This window comes from Saccostrea cucullata, unplaced genomic scaffold (assembly GCF_032062105.1).
Source record: "Saccostrea cucullata isolate Sc308-1 unplaced genomic scaffold, CSIRO_AGI_Scuc_v1 ctg2262, whole genome shotgun sequence".
Lineage (NCBI taxonomy): Eukaryota > Metazoa > Mollusca > Bivalvia > Ostreida > Ostreidae > Saccostrea > Saccostrea cuccullata.
In genome coordinates this window covers 110,725-134,137 of record NW_026927022.1, presented here as the reverse complement: position 1 = coordinate 134,137, position 23,413 = coordinate 110,725, and the positions used below count along the sequence as shown (strand labels likewise).

Here is a 23,413-nt window from a genome sequence, read left to right as displayed (position 1 = left end):
CATGCTTTTCAATGTTTAATGAAAGTAACAATGCCAGTGTATCAGTAGTAAGAATTTCTTCTTTTAAAAACCCAAACCTGACCAAATTGATATGAATCTGTTTTTCATATCTTTTTATCATTGTTTTTATGGTCATATAAATTCTGGTCCACTGAGTTTCTGTATACTGTATAAGCAGAAATTTTAAACGAGGATTTAGTTTTGGCATTTTTAGCGATATAAAGTTAAGATTGCTGAAATTGCTAACAATTCATTCCTACGTTTAAGGTTACCGTTTTCTTTCAAGACATCATAAAATTGCTAAAATTATTCCTCGCTAAAATTAAATACCAATATTAAAAGAAGAATTGCTAAATCTGCGTCTCGCTAAAAATTCTGCTTAATACAGTAAATTTGAAATATTTACTGATGCAGTTTTTTTTCATATTAAGATAGATATACCTAAATATCAATGATATATACCCTCTAAAAGAATATATATTAGATATTTACATGGATGTAGCTCATATTATTTTATGATAATTAACATAGCAAATTAACAATTACAATTAAACCTCATATAATTATATGTATCAAGTCCCTCATTACTAATGTTCATACTCGTTAAAGTATAATTTAATTTTTATTAGTTTTAGTTTAGTATTTAGCAGTCTCTTAGTTTGATGGCTAGTTTTTTTTTTCTCATATGAAATATGGTGGTTATAAGGATATATGAATCAGCTGTCATGTATCACATATAGTGTTCCATATATTCTTATGTCATTCATATGAGTTTGACTTTTATTTTTTATTTGCATTCTAATAACATTACTCATAAATTAATATTTTGCTCATTTTCATTCTTTAAATCAAATTAATTTGAAATAATACATAGGATGAACTTATTTTGAATATTTTTCGGGACCAAAAATATATATATAATTATACTGATATTAAATGTAATTCACACTTTCACTATCATTTCATGCTTATTAAGTTACATGTTAGGTACTTGACATCATAATTTATTTTATTTATTGATGCTTTTGATTCATCATTTGATGCATCATACTTTGGACATTTCTTGAATAATATATTGTAAATTTTTAATTCTTCATGGTAAGCCCTTAATTTAATTATTAAAATTAATACCCCGGTATGTATGAAGATAAATTACTTTTTTTTTTTATTCCTATGCTGTTGTAGGATTTGTGGGACCATTATCTGAATTTGGTTTGTTCCTTACTTTATTTCAAAGCATGTTTAGTTTGGTTCATCTGAATTAACTCTATTTATATGAAATATATGGAATTTGGAGGACAGACAAAAAAATTGAGTGTATGTTGGGTTGCTTTGTTTTAAAGCATTGAGAGAATTCCAAATCATGCATATGCTCACCTGAAAATGACAATTTTTAATATATATTATAATATATATATTTTTTGGAAATTGATAAACAAAACTATACAAATAATATTAATTTAAAATCCCTGCACCATGGGAATTCTGTGCTGTTTTCTGTTACATTTCCGTCTATTTCAATTTTACTCTGCAAATCACAAATTTTTTCACACTTTGCCTAAAAATCTTGCCTACAAGAAGTAATAATATTATTATTTAACCACTAGCATGCTAAGTCTTGTACTTTTTTCATCAAATGTCCGACGAACAAGAAATTAAATTGGTGTGACCATATATAGTATATATATTTTTTTGGAAATTGATACAGTCAAAGCTCCCCCTCCCTCTGTATTTCAATTTATAATAACAATTAGGAATGATAAAAGAGTTATATTATAATGATATAAAAATTTAATGTAAATGTGAAAATAAAAGAGTGCTATAAAATTTGGTTAAAAAAAAATAATGTTTGAAAATGATTATATTCAGTGTTTGAAAAATAATAATTGGTTTGAAATTGTAATCTGGGTTATGTTACAAAGAAAATGTTGCAGGATGTGTGGTTTAAAGGAAAAATAAATTATTGAGCTTTTAATATTAATATCTGATTGCATGGTGAGGGACTATGTTATTATTAACAATTTATTGCAGTTTAAATTGATTTTAAGAAATTAAAAGATATATGCTTTTATCTAAGACAACATTTGAGTACAATGTGTATTAGTTTTCCTAAAAGTGATATTTTAAATGAATATTAATGAAGAATTGAAGATTAAGGTGCATATATTAATTGAAATCATGTTTGGATGAGAAATCAACCAGCAACTAATTAATTAGCTCAAGCAAAGTGTTTAATAAATGAAGATGTATCAGTGTTCACAAATTCATTACGATTGTTAAAATTCAGTTGAATAAATGTAATGCCTAGTGATTTAGTAACTAATAAATTATTTCTTTATTATCTTTTATCTACCCCCTGTTTGGTTGAACATTTAAATCTTTAATCTAATAGTATAATGATATATATTTTTTAACATTCAATTTTTACATTATCTTAACTTCAATGCTTTTAAGCATTTTTAATGAAAGACAATTTGAATTTCTTCTTCATTGCTGCAGCAATAGAAATTAAAAAAAATTTTGGAAAGAAAAGGCAGACATAATTAGGGGTATAGAAGAAGAAAGTTAACTGATTCGCTGTACAAATCAATTATTACCATCATATTTGCCTCTAACTCCAAAACCATTTTATTTAAGATGTGATACTAAAGTGCCTAAATATGGACTGGGAGCTCCATAGGCCATTCCTACAGAAGGCAGAAGTCCTAGCCAGCCTACTGAAGGAGGCAGATGATCCTAGATTCCAGAAATACTACAGGAGTCCCGCCTCAGAAACACTGGACACTTACATCAAGAAAAACAAGTTTTACAGCAACGACTACAAAGAAATGAGTAACAGGTAAACAGTTTACAGGATCAAGTGCATGTTACATGTACATAAAATATGCTAATATGCATGTCAATGTGTCTGACCGTAGCTCGAGATTTCTAAAACAGTGTCTGCTAAAGTTCATGTTTGTAAATCAGGGTTTATGTCAACCTGCAAAAATCAGGAAACTTGTTATGTACAAAATGAATAAACCATAAATTTTGGAATGTAACAGATTGAGTCTGGTGGCGGACCCAGAGGAAGACGAAGTTAAAGGAGTAAGTCATCCAGCCCATGTTTCTGAGAAACGAGTGAACAATGTCACCATTATAAAACTGGACTGCAAGGACCCCCTTATAACTAAGACAGGTAGGCCAGTAACTGTAGGTAACCCATTTTTAACCGGGTAAACAGTATCAATAACCAATTACCAAAAGTCAGGCAAACCTTAACCAAAGGTAACCTAAAGTTACCAGCTTAACAGTAACCAGAGGTAACCAAATGGTGCCAGTTACCAGGTAAACAGTAAGTAAAGGTAACCAAATGTTACCAGTTACCAGGTAAACTGTAACCAAATGTAACCAGTTACTAGGTCAAAGGTAACCAAATGTTACCAGTTATCAGGTAAACAGTAACCAAAGGTAACCAGAAAACAGTTACCAGTTACCAGCTAAATGGTAACCAAAGGTACCCAAATGTTGCCAGCTTCACCAAAAGTAAAATCCATGTACTTCATGGTAACCAAATTTTGCCACCTATCAGGTTAAAGGTCTATCTGGTGTACAAAAATTTACTTTTTTATGTTTGTTGGTTGTTTAACGTCCCTCTTGAAAATTTTTCACTCATATGGAAACGCCACCATTTGTCAGTAGACAGCTGCTAATTTTGACCTATGGTCAGCACTCAGACCCATTGGGCAGTGAGGGATGAGCTTTTTTTTCATGCCAGCACCTACTGCAACAAGGGACCTCAATTTTTACTGTCTTTTGATAAGGACTGGTATCCTTATCCACAATAAGATCTGAACCTTGTGACGTAACTCCTTACTCTGCGACTCTAGAGCAGACACTCTAACCACTGCACCACACAAGTGACTGTATGAGTGAGGTTTTAATCTCAGGTGAAATAATGTATAGACTGCTACAGATATCCTGGAGGGATTTGTGGCTACCTGAATTATGCAGGAAGTTGATGCTGAATTAGCTAGGAAAAGGGGATTGTTTTGCTAATAAGGATATTTTTTGGTAATTCATTTAATTTGTGTTTTGTTATGTTCCTAATATTCTTGCTTTTTTTGGGTTTGTTTTATTGCCAGAACAGGAAAAATCATTATTTTTCTCAAGTATACAAGCATCGTCTTAATGGAAAAGGAAATGTATTATAATAATTGCATGATTTATACAATTGATAATTTCTTTAATCTCATTTGAGAGAAAGAAAATTCATGAGGTAATACATTCTTATTGAATTGAACTTGAATTATCCATGTATTTAGAATGCAAATTTTCATATTTGTAATTGATGATGGGTAAATTACAGGGGTAATTGCTATTTAACTCACCTGGGCAAAGTTGAAGTTAAACTTTTTATAGGTAGGTCCATTTATCCTAAAGTAAGCCTTCCTGGGCCACACTTGACTGATTAAAATGCAAACTTGTTTTGGTGGTCCTTTCTAATGCCCAATACAGACCAAACCAGGGGAACCATACTAGGTCAGACTTGCTGTGGATGTTGCACCTGTCCTATACTATCTGGTTGAGTGAGCATAGGTTCGAGTTTCTGGAACAGTTCCCTTTCAAAAGTAACCATAGGTCCTTCCTAATGAACTCAAGTGATTATGATGAATTTTTAAATGTAACACCAGTAAACTTTGCTTCAAAGTCTATAATTACATATAACTTGAGATTTAGTCCATGTAACCAGATTAGTTAAGTGTGTCTCCAAGTTAAGAGAGTCACTGGTACATACTCATTTTGCTTCAGATGTTGCAAATGGTTAGCCGATTTTTAAGCCTTTTAAAAATCTTGTAAATTGCTAGCAACCTAGATATTCATTGATTGCTAATTGAATGATATTGATCATTATGCATCCATATATGTACATGTGATAAAGTTACCAAATAAATGAAATGAATGGACAAAATTTTGTTCCATTTTCAAGGTAATTTTAAAATTAAGTTACAGTAATTTAAAATTTAGTCTTAAGTCTGTTCTCAGTAAATGGTCTTGATACCATATAACATGTATCTCTTGAGTTAAAGAGAAAATTATTTTACTGATAAAGTCAATCAATATTCTGTTTGGTGACTTTGCAATTCCTAGTGAAACATGAATATTAATAAAGACAAAACAATTAATGCATGAAAAACTGGACCACACCACTGGGATTAATTGTTATAAATCCTCTAAGATTAAAAGTATGCAGGTTACACTAAATCAAGATTTTATGTTCGTTAACGAGAAAGATAAATGGAAAAAAATTACACATGTAAAGTCAGCTGGAAAATAAAAATTAGAAAAAATCAAGATTTCCCTAATTAAAAGACAGCTTGTCGGCAACTCCCTTTGATGACTCATTAATCTCTATTTTTTTTTTTTTAATATTGATATTTGTCATTCTAGTCAACTTCAAACTTGTGAGACAGCTCATTCTAGTACAAGGAATAAAATCAAACAATAGAACAAAGTATCAAAAATAAGGCAAAATTCTAATCATGGGAAATATAGGCAAATGGAACATTTTTTTTTCTTCAATCAGACTACTTTAGGGTAAGCCTATGTAATTTCAGTATCCCTGTTGTGTCATTTTACCCATAATCCTCTCTGATTAATGGTATCTTGGTCTGTAATCCTTTATAAATGACTGTATCTTTATATGACAAGTCAGGATCAGGCTTGCGTTTTGTTATGTACAATTTCTAAGACAAGATCTATAATTAGCAAAATATTATTTCCCTCCTAAGCACTAAGTCATGTGATAGCAATTTTCTCAAATGGGAAGGATGCGACCATTTTCTTTCATCAAGATAAGGATTTTTTTTTCTCTTGGTGATTTCCATCCCAAGATATAAATGACTCTAATAAGCTTTCCTACCAGAAAAACACACTATCTAATGACACTTTTCAAGGTTATATACAGCTGCTTCTCTCCGGCAATTTTCCCTTTTTTTCTGAATGAAAACCTAAAATTGGAAATCAATATATCTGTAGTGTTGGGAGCCCTCAAGCTCAAGGTTTTTCTGTAGTGCGTAGCATGAATTTTTTTTCACCCCTCGTTAAAGCATCTCCATTGATGTTCTTAGTGCATGCAATGGGGATTAAGACTTTTTTTAATCATTCGTCAAAACAATACAAAGTTATACTTTCTGGGCATGTTTTTTAAACCCTATGCAGATGCTGCAGAAACGTACTATAAAACACAAACAGTTGGGTTGGGTCATGTATTATTTACGCGATCTTTGTCGTTAAGTGACAATCCAATGAATGGAGGGTTGGGAAACAAACGTGAAGATGAATGAATTAATCTGTAGGATCCCAGCAAGATACGTGGAACTCGACAAAATCAATAACGTGAAGTGCATTCTAAGTTCAGCAGGTTAAGATGGAAAAAAGAAAATCAATTACATCTCTCGTTTTTCATTAAATTTTTTTTACACCATATAAAGATTTTTCTTAAATGTAAAAAAATAAATTAAAGTTTAAGAAATGATTTGGGGTGGGGGTGTGTGTGCACAGCCATACATTTTCAGTTGTTGGGCACCATCAACTACCAAATATTCTTTGACTGGCAAAAAAAAAAAAAAAAAAAATTAATCATTTTATTGAAGTACATAAGCATATACATGTAGTAGCTATAGTTTCTATCATATTCTATATATATTGACCAAAAGAAAATATGGTTTATTCAGTGTTTGAAATAACCATGCGCCCGATCGCCCGAGACGCACAAATTTTGTTACGGGCAAACAGATTTGCATGTATTGACGCCCGGCTGGACGTGTGAAATTTTTCTATAAATTAAAATTTAGATATTTGACAAACCTCTCTCAAATCAAATAATATTACTGGCTTCAAAGAGTTACAAGCAGTAATATCGTGAGTACCTTGCAGTTTTTAGCTCACCTGAGCCGAAGGCTCAAGTGAGCTTTTCTGATCAAAATTTGTCCGTTGTCTGTCGTTGTTGTCGTCGTAGTCGTTGTCATTGTTGTAAACTTTTCACATTTTCATCTTCTTCTCAAGAACCATTGGGCCAATTTCAACCAAACTTGGCACAAAGTATCCTTGGGTGAAGGGGATTCAAGTTTGTTCAAATGAAGGGCCACGCCCTTTTCCAAGGGGAGATAATCATGAATTTGTTAAAAATTAATGGCATTTTTAAAAAAATTTCTTCTCCAGAACCGCTGGGCCAGGAAAGATGAAACTCATGTGAAAGCATCCTCAGGTAGTGTAGATTCAAATTTGTTCAAATCATGACCCCCGGGGCAAGGGTGGGGCCAAAATGGCCGACCCAAGTTTTATATAGGAAAAATCTTTAAAAATCTTCTTCTCCAGAACCACTGGGCCAGGAAAGATGAAACTCATGCGGAATCATCCTCAGGTAGTGTAGATTCATGTTTGTTCAAATCATGACCCCAGGGGCAAGGGTGGGGCCAAAATGGCCGACCTAAGTTTTTCATAGGAATATATAAGAAAAATCTTTTAAAATCTTCTTCTCCAGAACCACTTGGTCAGGAAAGATGAAACTCATGTGGAATCATCCTCAGGTAGTGTAGATTCAAGTTTGTTCAAATCATGACCCCAGGGGCAAGGGTGGGGCCAAAATGGCCGACCCAAGTTTTACATAGGAATATATAGGAAAAATCTATAAAAATCCTTCTCAATTACCACTGGGCCTGGAAAGATGAAACTGATAGGGAAGCCATCCTCAGGTAGTGTAGACTCAAGTTTTTTTCAAATCATGACCCCCGGCCCTTGGGATAGGGTGGGGCCAAAATTGCCGACCCAAGTTTTACATAGGGATATATAGGGAAACCTTTTAAAATCTTCTTTTCAAGCACTTCAAAGCTATGATTAGTGATACACGGGGTATTTATATGGAATCATCCTCAGGTAGTGTAGATTCTAGTTTGTTCAAATGATGAACGCCTGGAAGGGGGGGGGAGTAAATTCAAGCCCGATGTGCTCAGGTGAGTGCTGTGGCCCTTGGGCCTCTTGTTTAACTTACTACCGCTCTTTTGCGGGGGAGTCGAGAAAGCTCTAAATCTCGTGAGATCACTTGGGCACATGGCATTGTTTACAGTAGTGACAATCAAATGATTCTACCAATTTTACGCCGAAAGTACAATGTATTTGCAAGAATTGAACTCCAAATAGTAAATTGTCAAATAAGGAAAGTTTAGAACATTTTATCAGCTTTACAATGTGACGATTTTCAATAAATGTTTAACAAAAAAATCCCACTTAGTTAAAAATATCGTAAAAAATGTAACAGTTTAAGATTAGCTCCTCTCAAAAATTAATTCGACTGGGCCAGCGATTGTTTAGCAAGGTATTCCACCAAGATTTTTTACTTATCTGTCCTTTTAAATTCTACAATGATCGATCATGTATAGTATTTAAAAGTACATTTTCCCAATCCAAGACGTTTCCTACCTCCATCGCGAAAGAGTTCCGCTATGTTTCGTAATCGCGATATCAAGTTATTCAATATATAGTGAGCTGGCCCCATTCACATTACTGTTAAAATGAACTTTTGAAAGACAATTGCTTTTTCCGGGCTAGTACATTTATGGCAGGGCTGACAACTTCCACTGGCAATCAGCCCTGCATGTCTAGCTAATTTTACAGCAAGTTTCAAACACTGGTTTATTGCCATAAGTGAGACTTGTCTATATTCAAATGTTGTGTAATCCAAGATTTTCTCTAATACTGTGTATCATACTTCAAGTCCCTTACAGTATATTCATTTGTATTGAATATTTCCTATTCTTGAATATTGTCTAATCAATCTGACCAATTCCTTTGGAACCTGAAAGGTGTCTGAATTGAACAAGTTTTGCAACTGTTTTTTTTTTTTTCATTTAAAATAATATAATGCCACTCCAATACATTTCATGGTAGAGACAAACAATATAAAGTAGCTATCTTTGAAATATTGAAATCGATAAAGATGTTAAGGTAATTATTGACAGGCAGGTTACACACCTGGATCATTAAGTGTGGGTGAGTTAATTAATTAAGACTAATCAATGAAAGATGAAAGCCACTACGATCATGAATTGGGACTATGATTCATCGGCTTCTGTAAACAATCCATGAGGATCGTGACAAAAACCTGACTTCAGACCATTATTAGTCTAGTCATTAATGCTGTGATCTTCTTTTGAATTTAATTAAAACAAAATGGAGATATACACACAAATAAATTAAGAAATTTTGCAAGTCTAGTCTTGCATGATTGTCCAAACATGTATTGCTGACTGTCCTGATAAGACAATTTAAATGTATAATACAGTAACATTTGTCTACTCCAGACACCACAAGTTCCCTCAAGACACTTTTAGTTCCATAGATCCAGGCACCATTAGTTCCCAAGATCCATACACTATGAGCTCTCAGTAGTTCATGTCACTATTAATTCTCTAGTTCATGACACTATTAGTTCCCTAGATCCAGACACCATTAGTTCTCCAGATCCACACACTATAATTAATTCCGTAGATCCATACACCATTAGTTCCCCAAATCCATACACCATTAGTTCCCAGATCCATACACCATTAGTTCCCCAAATCCATACACCATTAGTTCCCAGATCCATACACCTTTAGTTCTGTAGATCCACACACCATTAGTTCCGTAGATCCATACACCATTAGTTCCCCAGATCCATACACCATTATTATCCCAGATCCATACACCATTGATTCCCTAGATCTAGGCACCATTAGTTCCCTAGATCCAGACACCATTTGTTTTCCAGATTCATACACCATTAGTTCCCCAGATCCATACACCATTAGTTCCCTAGATCCAGACACCATTAGTTCCCCAGATCCATACATCAGTGATTCCCTAGATCCACCTTAAATTACCTAGAAGTGGACAACACAATTAAAATTGTTATTCCTTCTTTCTTATATACTTTTAAAAGTATACAAATAGGTTCTGGATTAGAAACCATTTCAAAAAATTGAATATACTGAAAATATTGATAAAGACAAAAAGTTTTCATTCTAACACTGATTTCTTGTGACACCCTATTTTCGCAAGATGGACATTTACTTTTTATTAGAAGACTGAATTTTCACAAATTGTGGTTACCGCTCTCTTTGATCTTCTGGAAATCAACATGAGAGTGATATTTTTTTTTAGATTACATTCTCTTGTGGAATTTCGTGACAATAAAAATTTTGTGAAGAAACAGTGATTTGCAGTAAGCAAAGTTTCAGAATCCACTGATCATTCAAATTAGATTTTAATGTAGCTGTAAAATTATCTGTGAAGCATAGGAAATTTCAACTCTTAAAATGAATCATTTCTTTATAAAATTGATATACCTGGTAAAAACTTATAAAAAATTCAATTGCCAAAGAATAATTGGTTAAGACTAGGGGAGAGAGATTTCTTTGTTTTAAATTAAAATAATTAAGATAAGTAATTATAAGTGAGCAAGGACAATTGAATATTTTCTTGAAGAAAAAAGAAGTCAATTACAATCAGTGAACTGATGGTGGTGTCCTGGAGTCAAGAAGATTTAAAGTTATTTTTAGATTTTTCTTATAAAATTTATCACCTTACTAAAACTATTTCTGTCTTGCTGATAAGTACTGAAGTAACAAAAGAATCTGTAGATGTGTATACTCACATCCAAATATAGAAACTGTTCTGGAAAAAGCTGCGTTCTATTTTAGGTAATCGTATTGGCACTTGTGGGTTTCCCTATAATTACTTGTGCACACTCTATGCTAATTAAATTGATCATGTGTGGGCACGTGAATGAAAAAGGAAAAGAAATTTGTGCCGTAGTAAATTAGATCTTTAAATGAGACACAAAATTATGCAGTAATCTGATAAGAGATGATGCTGTGATTAATTATGTTAACAAAGTAAATTGGTTCATCAATACTTAATTATACAGTTTAAGGCTAGTCTAGTATCAGACTGGAAATATGACAGAAAAAATATTTGAAAATTTATTTTATATTTGTTAAGATAAGGTTTAAATTTGAATATAAAGTACAAGGTTACAATGAAAACAGCCATGCATATTTGACCCTTTATTTCCCCCACGCCCCCCACCCCACCGGCTAGTAAATTTTGTTTACATATGTAGATTTATATCAATATGGCCATTGTTTGAAAACAGCTTTTACTGTTAACATATTTCATTCTGTTCTCTTTTCTGTTTAGTGATTTGGGCAGAGAGAAATTTCCTCTAATTTAGTACAATGCTTAATATTTTGCACACAAGAACATTAAATTAGAAATGGGCTAAATCAAATCTACACTAACATGTTCAGAAATCAATTTCCACCATATATTGTACACGCTAAATGTACAATACATTTACAATATTCCATACATGTCCATCTAATGAAATTTTATCAAAATTGGTACTTTCTCTTTTTCAAAACATGGACTTAAAGCAATTGAATCTGAGATTTTTATATGATACATGTTCCTGTAAATTTAGTAGATAAGCAAATTTAAGAATTTTGCTGTGATTGGCTTAAAATTTGATAAAATATTGAAATAAAATATGAAATTCAGAAATTTTCCAAAAAATTACGACCTTTCTGATTTTTTTTCCCCACAATATCTTAATTATAAAATACAATTGAATTAAATACTCATTTTGAAATAAAAGCATGAAAACTTTTTTTTTTGGGGGGGGGGGGTTACAAATTTATGCTGAATTCTAAAACACTAAAGAACAGAGACGAAAAAGGTCCTTTATCTTATCTTGTCCTTTTCCAGTAAAAATTTCAAAGAATTCAATAAACTTTGGATCCTGAAGGCGTTATTTAAAAAAAAATCACAGATAGCAGACTGTCGCACTAATGATATTAAAAGAATTCTCCCACTGCTTTATTTGTTGAAACAGCTTCATCAAGATTGGCTATTAATCAAATCAGTAAGAAATTGCTTAAAATGGAATTGGGAATGCAGCCTTAATGTGGTATTAATCCTCCTGGGTTTTAATAGTACAAAACACTTCAGGTCCTGTTTCTTGATTGTTTGCTGCACATGCAGAGTAAAAAAAAAATCAACCTAAAAAAATATTGTCAATCAATGATGCATTCATTAAGGAATTTGATTGTTTTCCTATTTAAATTTTTATATAAATTGTACAACTTGGGTTGAGATGTGTATTTCAATATTCATGTCTGTTTTGAATTTAGTATGTACATGTACATTTATGTATATGGTCTGAGAAATTTGTCAAATATATACATTCCTGTAAAATGGTACATGCACCTGTATCATGTCAGCTTTAAGCTAAATTCAGTATGGTTTCATGTGACTTTTTTTTGTTACTTTTATACTGAAAGGCATTTTATATGGCATCTTACATAAATTCTAAACCTATTAGCACCTAGTATTTGGGTTCCAACAAAATGAAACACTTGGTGACTGTTGTTTATGAATTGTTTCCGCTTAAAAGTCTACAGCAGTAGTAAAATTCACCCTTTATTTCTTTTTGAGTAGACAACTTAGTACACTATAAAACCTTTAACTTCTGTGACTTTTTCATGAAAATCACTCAACTTTTTCAGCAATGGCTGTTGCCCTGGGCAACCTCTACCACGATGATCTAGAAGTAGAGCTTGAAGAAGTTGCCAATGTATTGGCCTCGGCCTCAGTCCTCGGGTTCAAGGCACTTCAGGATGCGTAAGTTTTATGGAGCCTCATTAGTATTGTTTTTAACTTTTCCATTTAAAAAGCAAGTGACAGAGTTAAAACAGAAATTCCTGAATGCCTTAATTTACACAGAACTTTATTCATGAAAGGGTCTAGGGGATGGGAGAAGGGTAGTTGATGAGTCAGGAAAAGGATAAAATTATCACTGCATACATTTTGCATTTAATTTTTCAAATTCTTGAGTAATGCAGGCATAAAACCATAATGTGCATGCATGTACAGAAAAAGAGACTAAAAACTGACATTTAGATATTTAATTTATAAGGAAGACATAAAATATGTGGCATATTCTCATTAACACTTATTCCCATTTAAGGTGTGGTAGAATGATGCTGGAAAACATCAATTACAGAACTGTGTGTATATATCACCTGGCGGCCTCGAAGGTGAGCAAATTATCAATAATAAATCATAATGTCACTTCTATAGATACACAATTTTATTTCAAATATCATCTAAATTGTTTTTTAATTAATTTTTTGTCCTCTCGACTGCTAGATATTAATAAATAACTTCTATTTAAAGTGGTTGCTACCAACAGTGACAGATTCAGGGTTCAAAAAAAGGGGGTTACGAATTGGAGGTCCAAAAGGAGGGGGGGGGGAGAGCACCTGGAAGTGTCCCCACTAAATCTGCCAGAAAAGCAATGAAAATGAAAAACATTCCAAGAAGGATAACTTTTGTCTTTTCAGTATCATCAAGAACAGGTGGTGTTAGCTTGTGAAAGATGGCTGGAGCTGAATCTTATTCCTCAGGTATTTTTGTCAAAAGAAAACTTTAATGAATCAATCCCTCTGGTATCTTTGTCAAACTTAAACTGTCAAATGATATTCCTCAGGTAATTTTGTCAAAATTTAAGTGAGTTGTATATTTCATGGAAGATTGACAATGCAGGGTTGTCTCTATGAATTAAAACAGCAGGACACATTTAAAAAAGTAGAATGGGATTTGGGGTCCCCTCCCTAAACAGATGGGATTAGAGGTTTTAAGATAGTACCTAATGGATGACATTACTATTGACGGGGAAATTCCCCTGCATGGCCTCAAGTCTTATGGACAACCCTGCAATGCAACCTTAAAGCAAAGGGGAAAATCCCATAAGAATTATTTAGGGAATATACACTGATATACACTAATATACCTGGTATTGGGATATCCTTTCTGTCTTGCAATAATATGGTTGAATATAAATGAAGTAAATTAATCCTTTTTCGTCTGTTTATAGCTGTCCTCTCAGATCCAGTTACGAGAAGTTCCAATGGAGCTTATCCAGAAAACCCTCAAGTCAAACAGGTATGTATAAGCTTTCAAATCAGTTAATACAGTGAAACTGGACTAATCTGGAAGTTGTATATTCTAAAACAGTTGGATGATCCAGATGTTGTTTGTTAATAATTCCCAAATCTTACCTAATATGATTTTAACTTTAAGTCCTTTTCAGTAACTTGAATTGTTTATATGTTTTATGTTTAAATGTTGTCTAATCTGGAATGTTGTCTAATCCGCCCAATTTCATTGAAACCAGTCATGCCCAGATTGGTTAAGTTTTATGGTATCTGTTTTGAAGAGAAATTTCAGGATTTTGAATGTTGATTATTAGGCATTTAGTAAATTGAAGAACAAATTGTTTCAACTATTTGTTTACTTTTTCCTGAATAAATAGATAATGGCCGATTCTGTTTTATTTCAGATTGTTTACGTTTAACGAGTACAGTATTTATCGGCTGCTCTCCTATTGGTTATTCCTACAGCTTAATCCTCATATACAACTGATGCCCTCGCACAGCACTGTTCTCTCCTACTATAACAGGTAAAACATTCCGTCACGTAAATCTGTGGAAGTTTAGAAAAATTAAACTTTGGTATCTCAAGTATTGCTATCTCAAATAACTTGGATATTTCTTTGAAATACATACAAAATGCTTCTCCTCCTACAGTTTTGGTCTGATTTCAATATAACTTGGCATACAAATAGACTATGCTATTATACCTAACTCTGTATATGAAAATAAATCAGTAGAGCTACAGTTTTAACAGAGATTTCTGTTTTTTAACTAATCAGCATCCAAGTAGATTTCCAATGACTGAAAATGATAGAAAAGAAGGAAAGATAACTCAGAGTACAACAAAAAATACCTTAAAGAGATGTGTACCATATAATTTACTACTGTTGTATATATTTTATTTACTGAGAATTCTTTACAGTTTACCTAAGAACTGTGCCCTTGTGGAGAAAGATGAAGGTCAGATGTATGCCCCCCTTTTCTCAGCCGTCAGACTTACAGGGATCACTGACAGTAAGTACCTGTGTACCTTATTAATACAGTCTGTAAATCACTTTATTTTTGCATAATTACCTGAGACCATCTGCTCATGAGAATTTTGCTATCTATGATACAAATTTTTTTACCCACTTTTGATAGACCTTTTAGCTTGACCAAAAATTCCAAACAGTCAGTGCGAAGGCTTTAATATTTCATGTGTGTATTCTTATGTGGAAGTAGTATATTTTACCTATTGACCTAAGAGTTTGACCTTCTGTTGAAAAACATAAAATTTGGCCATAACTTCTGCATGATTGGTGCAAAGGCTTTCATATTTCTCATAATGTGTGTAACTCTTCTGGTAAGACCTTTTTGGGGGAGGGGGGGGGGGGTTGTGGAGGGGATAACGTTCATTTTTGACCTTATAGAGTTTGACCTACTTTGCAGCTGTCAACAGTGTTTTACAAACATTTTTTTGGTATCGTTTCTTTAGCATTGCCATTATCACCATTATTTGCATAGAGCCTGTAAATTCATTGATATATTTTCAACATGTTGTATTGTGTTTCTTTTTTGTGTTCTAGATGTCTTGGTAAGAGTATGAGTCTATCAAATCTTTGTTAATTAGTACATTTATTTTTAATGAACTTCCATTTCTTCATTCTTCTTGCATGAATGTAGATTTTTTTTTTTCAGTTACAGTCAAGCATTTCTTCTGTCTGACAATTAGTGAACATACTTTTTTCTGTTCTATGTAAATTGTAGAGGAAAAAATGAAATCGAAATGGCAAATGTAATATGATGAATAGATGAACAATATCTTGAATTTAAATTTGCATTGGTGGATGCTGAAATGCAAAAAATTAGAACAAAATTTATTTTTGGGATCTTTCTTTAAAAGTAGATACTTGTAGTAATTGTTTTTGTCTTTCTTTAGTATATCTTTAGAATCATATAGGGCCACAATTAATGTTAGCATAATTTGTTTTTAATGAATGATTTCAAGTTTCTAAACCTTTATTGAAAGTATATTGCTATATTTTATTCTAAAACATCTATTGCACCTAAGAAAAAAATTAAGATATATATGTACACAGAAATTTGCACCCAAAAGCTCAACACAGATCTCTTTTGCATGTACAATGTATTACCAATTGCATCATTCCTTTCATTCATGCAGTTCATTTTCAAGACTATTTCACATTTGATCACATATTTGATCACACATTAGATTTATTTATGCAAATTTTATCAAAGTTCTTGAGAGGGGAACGAATTTGATTGAGTCTATCAGAATTTTTTATGTAAATTCTTTAAAATTCCAGTCATTGTGTTAATTGTATGCTTTGAATTTCAGCCAATCATATTCAGGATATGCAGATCATGAATATTCTGCCCCAATCACAGTTGATTGACCTTCTATCTCAACACTACCATGCAGTAAGTACGATCATCTTTATATATGTACAAACTACATTTGTCCTGTCTTTCAGTAGACTTAAAGTTCATCAACCCCTTTAACAAGAGAGATAACTCTTATTGGGATAATTGTATTCCCATGTTCCTTAAATAATGTATAATTAATAATTGTGTACTGTGACAGTAAAACACATTTCAGTTGATAACAAAGTGATTTTCAGTCCCCATGACTAAAATATATTGGAAACTTATTGGATGTAATGAATAACACTTTTAATGAAGCAAAATTTTCCACCTCTGGCACTTTTTTATAAGTTTTGCCAAATATGCATGTAATCGGTAGGGATATGTGATGCACTGAAAACTTTGGTGTGTTGTGGTTCATACGGTTCAATTCGTGATTGGTGCATCAATCCGGAATTTGGGAAATCAGTTCGGTTCAGTTCAAAATTTACACAACACATTACCGAAAATAGTAGTCAATAGAAGATCAGGAGTGTTTATTTTCATGATTTTAATACCTCTTACACTGATTGTGCCAATTTGAAGTCTGTGATGTAGTTTATAAAGCAGTGATTATTTTCATTCATGATGAGGAATATTTGGACTTAGCTTTAATCAAGTGGAATAAAAAAAATGTACCAATGTCATTCTGAACCAAACTGATTGCCCTGATCTGTCCCAGCCCTAATGTAAGAATTATTCTTTTAAAAATTGATGGATTTAATTTCAGTGTTTATTGATATAATTCACATAAATAATTTTATGAGTTAACTTTCCTGTTTTGAGATTCAAAATGGCGGTGATTGTCCAACAGCAAATAAAGATCATTTTGCAACTTTGGCAAAAAGACAAGGTTTTACAATGGACAGTTTTGTAAGTTGATGATAATTCTTGAGTGACATGGTGCTTCATGCATACAAAGGAATGGATGGTTTTGGGGTGTAATAGAGTCATATAACACTATAGTACTGTTTAGTTTAGAATTTATAAGAATTAATGGATTTGTATGGATTAGTTTAGATGCCATATTTTTAATATTAATAAATGAGCAAGACTGTATCCTCACCAGACTATAGTACATCAATTGAATTACACAGGTACTGTTTGCTTGAAAATCTTTTTAAGCCTCTAGTTTATCAACTATAAGCAATTAAAGACTTTAAATCATGTGTCAAAAAAATTTTCAAGCAAGCTTAATGGCTGTTCACAGCAGTCATTATTAATCAGTCATTTTGTGGATTGCATTTTATGATATGCAAAATCCAAATGTGATACGTGAAAGTTTTGCCCTGTTTTTAAATTTGCTTTGTCATGTTTCTATTTAGTTGGCCATTAACTTTTCTTTCAAGTCTGAAATTCTCCCTCCCCCCAGAAAAAGCATTGAAAAATTCACTCTACAAAATGGCTGGCTATAAACTTGTAGGTAATGGTGCTTTGTATGTTTTGTTAACCTGGTAGGTAGGATCAAGGCCACACCAATTTAATTTTTTTGCTCGTCGGACCTGCATGCTTGTATTTAAACAAAACTATACAAATAATTAGGGATGTCAACGAGTACCCGGTTAACCGGGTACTCGATCGAACGTCCGAGTATCGAATACTAAAATCGGTGCTCGGTTACTCGGTTGTATATTTCTGGATATGTCTAAGCTTATTTATTAATGCATTAAACAATCTTTTTTAAAACGTAAAATACTCACTTCACTTGTACATATAGTAATTAGGGTTTCCTACTCCTCTAAATGACCGTTATCGCCCGTGGCAGTGTTTATACAGTAATTATCGTGACCAAGCACCTGTTACCTGGTTTTTCTCACCTGCGGCTGTCTTCTACCCTTATTTTTTGAATTTCCTCTAATTATTTGTTTTCACTGAACATCGTTTAAGGTCTTTTATGATTGAATAAATAAGATAATTTTGTCAATTCTCCGAGAAGCCGTTAATTCTCGGGAAAAGAGACAGAATGATGATATTACACGTGCGATTGTTGATATGATTGTGTTTGATTACATGTCAGTTCATGTAATGTTTGGTTGATGGCAAAGGCTTTAAAAAAAAAACTGATGTCCGTCATTGCACTAAACTACAAAATACCGTCCCGTAATACTATAAAATCTAGGATCGAAAAATATACGAAAATCCTAAATCCGCTCTGTTAAAACTTGACCAAGTTCAAGTAAAACTGTACGACTGATACAGGGACGTCAAACGCAACAAAGAGTTACATTACAATTAAGGAGTAGATTATTTTTTTTAAACAAAAACACCGTGAACCACTTTCGATATTATTTCTTGTGTTTATCTGATAAATAAATTTTAAAAAAATATGCTCATCATTGTTACAACAGAAATGCATTTACGGGTAAACCTCCTATCAGGGCATGTGGTTTTATCTCTACAAGAGTTTACAATGTTTTAAATTCATCAATTTACTTGTTCATATTTATTTACACTTTTACCAAGTACCCGGGTACTCGATTGGAAAAACGTCCGAGTAACCGAGTATTAAAAATTGACCGATTTGACATCCCTACAAATAATATTGATTAAAATTTACACAGCCATGAAATGTTGTTCTAATCTGCTCTATTTCTTCATATTTGTATTCTATTTAATCTGCTTACTCTTCAAATCAAAAAAAGTAGAAAAAATATAAGTGTTGGCTAAAATTTTTTCAATAAGACATGTTCTGCCTAAAAAAAAAATTGCTAACATAAAAGTAATTATTATTTAATTGCTCGCCCGTTCATACTTTTTTCATCAGAAGTCCGATGAACAGGAAATAAAATTGGTGTGGCCTAATGTTGATGCTGTAACATTGTGTGTAATATATGTAACTGTGAAATGTGTGTGATATTTGTAGCTACAAGGTGGTGGAGATATGGGCTCTCTCAGAAACTTCAACGCTTACTCCGTTCGACAGGGCTTCATCATAGATGATGTAAGGATCTTGTCCTTATATATTTACACTCTTAACCTGTATTTTTAATTTAATCAAGAAAATCTGAGATTTTTGCAAATACTATAAAATCACTCTCATTTTTGTGGGGTCAAAATTTCATAGTTTGAAGATAAAAAAAATGGTTCAAGATGATTTAATTTCGTACAATTTTATACCCGGGCTAAAATACAAAAATAAGATTTAGATATATGTTTGTGTTATGTCTGTACCATTTAGTTCTTGTTAGAAACTTATACTGTACATGCAATTACTAAGATTATAGTTAGAAATAATCATTACTAATTAATGTATTATTATCATATTTTATTTCCCTTCTAGTCCTATCAAGTCCTAGTTGTTACAACATGATTTTAAATAGCCAAGGGTCAATGAATTTCAAGAAGTAAAAAAAGTAGTTGATAATGAAAATAAAAATCTGTTGGTCTACTTTATAGAATACTGTAAATGCATTTAAATCAGCATGTACAATATTTGGTGGAAATTAATTTTGGAACAAGTTAATAGAAAAATGATTTGATTTAGTGCAGTTCCCTATGTTCTTATTCATATCTTCATTTGCAAAACATGTAGCATTTTAACTGAATTTGCAGAAGCTGCTTTCCGCAAAAGACATTAAAAAGAATACACAGCCAAATGTAACACATTTACAGTATGCATGTAATTAATGAATCATACATTGTCTAAGCCCATTCTTATCATTGTAAAAAATACTTGTTTTTGGCTTAAGGAACCCCACTATCACTCCGAAGTTCTCTCCCTTCACGGATTCCATTTTGAGCTGAAGGCCATTAGAAGCAGTGCAGGTTATGTGACATTCTTTATGCAGGTATTTATACAAATTTTATCTTGAATCATGCCAATTAATTTATGAAATAAGTGTTAACTGCAAAGTTAAATGTATATTTCAGTTCAGAAACAAATCCATCTTCAAGGATTTCAAAATTATTTGAAAAAAATTATTGAACATTTCTTGAACAAGGGCAATTACATGTATGCTTATTAATGAAATAAAAAGTGTTAATTGCAACGTTAAATGTAGATTCCATTTAAAAAACGCATGTGTCTTCCAATTTTTCTAAATTGTTAAAAAAAATTTAAAAGATTGAATATTTTTTAACAGAGGCTTCGCCCTGGTGACCCCATTTTGAGTTTCCGTCAGTGCGAGAGACACACGTTCTCCATGAGGCCAGACAGAGAGGTGCGTTACTGTATTACGGTACAGCAGTACAACAAGGGAGATAACTCAGTAAGAACCACAGGCATCGTCAGCCAGAAATTCGGACTGGGAGACAAAACAAGCAGAAGTGAGGTAAGAACTTTTTAAGGCCATAAAAAATTTATTTCTTGGTTCTCAGGCCCTTCCTCAACTCTTCCAAGGGTGCCTCATTGACCGTTTTTATTGCTAAATCAATAAAATAAAAAAAATTCCTCCCTCCCTCATCATATTTCTTTAAAAAAGGCCTGAAAACCAAGGAATTAACTTTGCATGGCCTAAGATTTTTTTTTTCAAGTGAATGTTATAGTCTCTTAAGGCTAGGGCTTACATGTACAATTAGCTTCTTGTTGAAGGGGGGGGGATAATAAACTTAATTTAACCAAACTGAATTTCATTTATTGCATAGCCATTTCTCTAGAAATTTGTACTAGGGTTTCTCCCATGCACTAAATAGTATCAAATGAGAAATAGATTGAATCTTTAGTATCCTGAACAGTGTGACTAATACCAGGGATATTTGAAAGCATGCATCAACAGCTTTGAAGTTTCAGATATCTTTTAATTTTTTCTGATATTTTCATCAGATTTGAAAAAAAAAAGAATTATGCTGCTTTTGATGTATGAATATACAGTATATTGTATTTCTTTTATTCTGTTTTTTAAATACATTTATGCTGTCATGTTTAATGTTTTCTCAATTGACAGTGCTTAAAGATGGAGAAGTTGGATTGCCCCGCGTACGTTACTTTTGCTGTGATGTTCCCATCTTCTTGAGAGTTGATCACTGCAAAATCCGAAGGAAAAAACCTAACTGTGACTTTAGAAATATTTGCTCAAATATTGGTCCTTAAAAAAAAAGCTAGCTTCCATTGCCTTCTATCAATACTCCTTCTAAGAATTTTAAGTCAAATTATTTCCTATTCTTGTATTCATTGTTTTGATATAGTGTGGTCATTTCCTATTGCACGTAAATGAAATATTAATTTTTGTTGTCATCACATTTACCTCCCTTTTATGTGCCATTATCAACTGTGATAAAATTGTTGTTAACTTTGTGTTGTTCTTGATATATATACAAATATATAATAATTATATAAGTGCTTATATATATCCTATTGTTGCAAGTGTTCAGTACAGTACAACCTCATTTGCTCGATTCCAATAGTTGTTTTTAATTGTACTGTAAGGTTGTGATTCTGTGAATGTTACAGTGAAATTGATGTATTAAAAGGCATTTTATATAAATCATTAAGTTGATTGAAATATAAACAATCGAAAATAATGCTAAAACATTGAAAGGTAAGAGAAGAAATGCTTAAACCTGCCTGTCAAAATATGAAATAAGTCTTTTTGTGCCAAGTTTGCTTTAAACATTGTATGTGCATAATTTTGATATCAATATTTCATATAGAGAAAAAATATAATATCTTTCTTAAAAAAAAAAAAACAATAAAAAGTTTTGTAATATATATATGTATTGAATTTTCCAAGCATTATTTCTCTGTGTAATATTGAATTGAACTCGGCGTTTGCCCTCAGTAAAGAACTGTTTCTGGCTGTTTATTGGTAATTTGTTGTGTTCACACTTCCCACTTTGAATATGGTATTACTATAGTGTCGGTGGCACATCCTGTTGTGTGAGTCAGTGCTTTTTACACTTTTCGTTTTATTGGGATAGGAGACAGTTTGTTCTTGATTTTTATAAAATGTGTTATAAACTATATACATGTATGTATATTACGGTTTTGTATTTATTTGTTAATGATGATCTTGTATGACGTACTACATGTACTTTGAGCAGTTAGAGTATTAAGATAAAGGCCAAAAAAGACTCCTTATGGCCAAAAAATAAAAAAAAAAATTCATGAGAATAATTTTCAAGTATCTACTTTATATTTATTTACTGTTATGAAAATGTTTTAATATAGATATATTTATACAGAATATATATTTTTATTTTCTTCATGAGAAAATGTGCTACACGAACTTCAGTGCTGAACAAATATTTCTATAATTCAGGATTTGCTAAAATATGCTTTTTGAATTTTATTTTCATAGCTTTTATGATTAAAATCATATTTTTGAATAAGATTTAACACCTGGAACAGATATATTTCTTCAAAGCACTTTGTACTTTGAAATTCCATAATCATATGGTATAATTTTAATTTAAAATCAACAAATACAGAAATATATCAACCAAGCAGAGAGGAATTCAAATTAAAATGCAGTATATAATATGTTTTTTATTATTTTTCTTATATATACATGTACCTGTGATACTTTCAAGTGGCCATTTTGTTGTGTATTTCTATAAACTATTTCTTTGGTTGTTGTGAATAAATGCTAAATTAAAATATTTTCTTTTTGTATTTGAAGAAACATGCTTATTTCTAGATTGGGCATGAATGTAGAATTTTCCAAAAAGGAAATTTAAGAATGCAAAAGAAATATGATAATAATACCATATAAGCAAAACTTTGGTGAGGATTCAATTTTGGCAATGTTACCAAGGATTTTGAGATCACTTAAATTGAATTTCACTTACAAACTGTATAATTACTACCACCTTTCTAATTTTCATGAATATCACTTAAGTCACTTTTGCTATATATTTTGATTTTTAAGGAAAAATAGCTAATTGCATCTTGCTAGAACTTCCACTAAATACCGGTATACAGTTAATGTATTACATATATTTATATTATTGTGGTACCCTTGAATAAGCAAGACTTGGTGAATCAGAATGAAAAGCTCAGATGTCTTTATTGTTACTAAAGAAGAAGCCATAATTAATTATCTACAAGGTAGAAATGA

At 32.0% G+C, this 23,413-nt stretch overlaps 1 protein-coding gene across 1 annotated transcript in view; it reads left to right on the top strand.

Annotated features, from left to right (window-relative positions):
• The window catches only part of LOC134273274 (BTB/POZ domain-containing protein 16-like), a 36,277-nt gene extending 13,324 nt beyond the window's left edge, over window positions 1-22,953 (top strand). The window contains 14 exon segments of the mRNA XM_062755460.1: window positions 1,186-1,212; window positions 2,638-2,839; window positions 3,045-3,178; window positions 12,588-12,702; window positions 13,049-13,118; window positions 13,425-13,487; window positions 13,958-14,025; window positions 14,423-14,542; window positions 14,938-15,029; window positions 16,354-16,436; window positions 19,282-19,359; window positions 20,108-20,206; window positions 20,501-20,689; window positions 21,302-22,953. Of these exon segments, the coding sequence (XP_062611444.1) occupies window positions 1,186-1,212; window positions 2,638-2,839; window positions 3,045-3,178; window positions 12,588-12,702; window positions 13,049-13,118; window positions 13,425-13,487; window positions 13,958-14,025; window positions 14,423-14,542; window positions 14,938-15,029; window positions 16,354-16,436; window positions 19,282-19,359; window positions 20,108-20,206; window positions 20,501-20,689; window positions 21,302-21,370 (1,409 nt within the window). The 3' untranslated portion in view covers window positions 21,371-22,953.
• The last annotated feature ends 460 nt before the right edge of the window (window positions 22,954-23,413 follow it).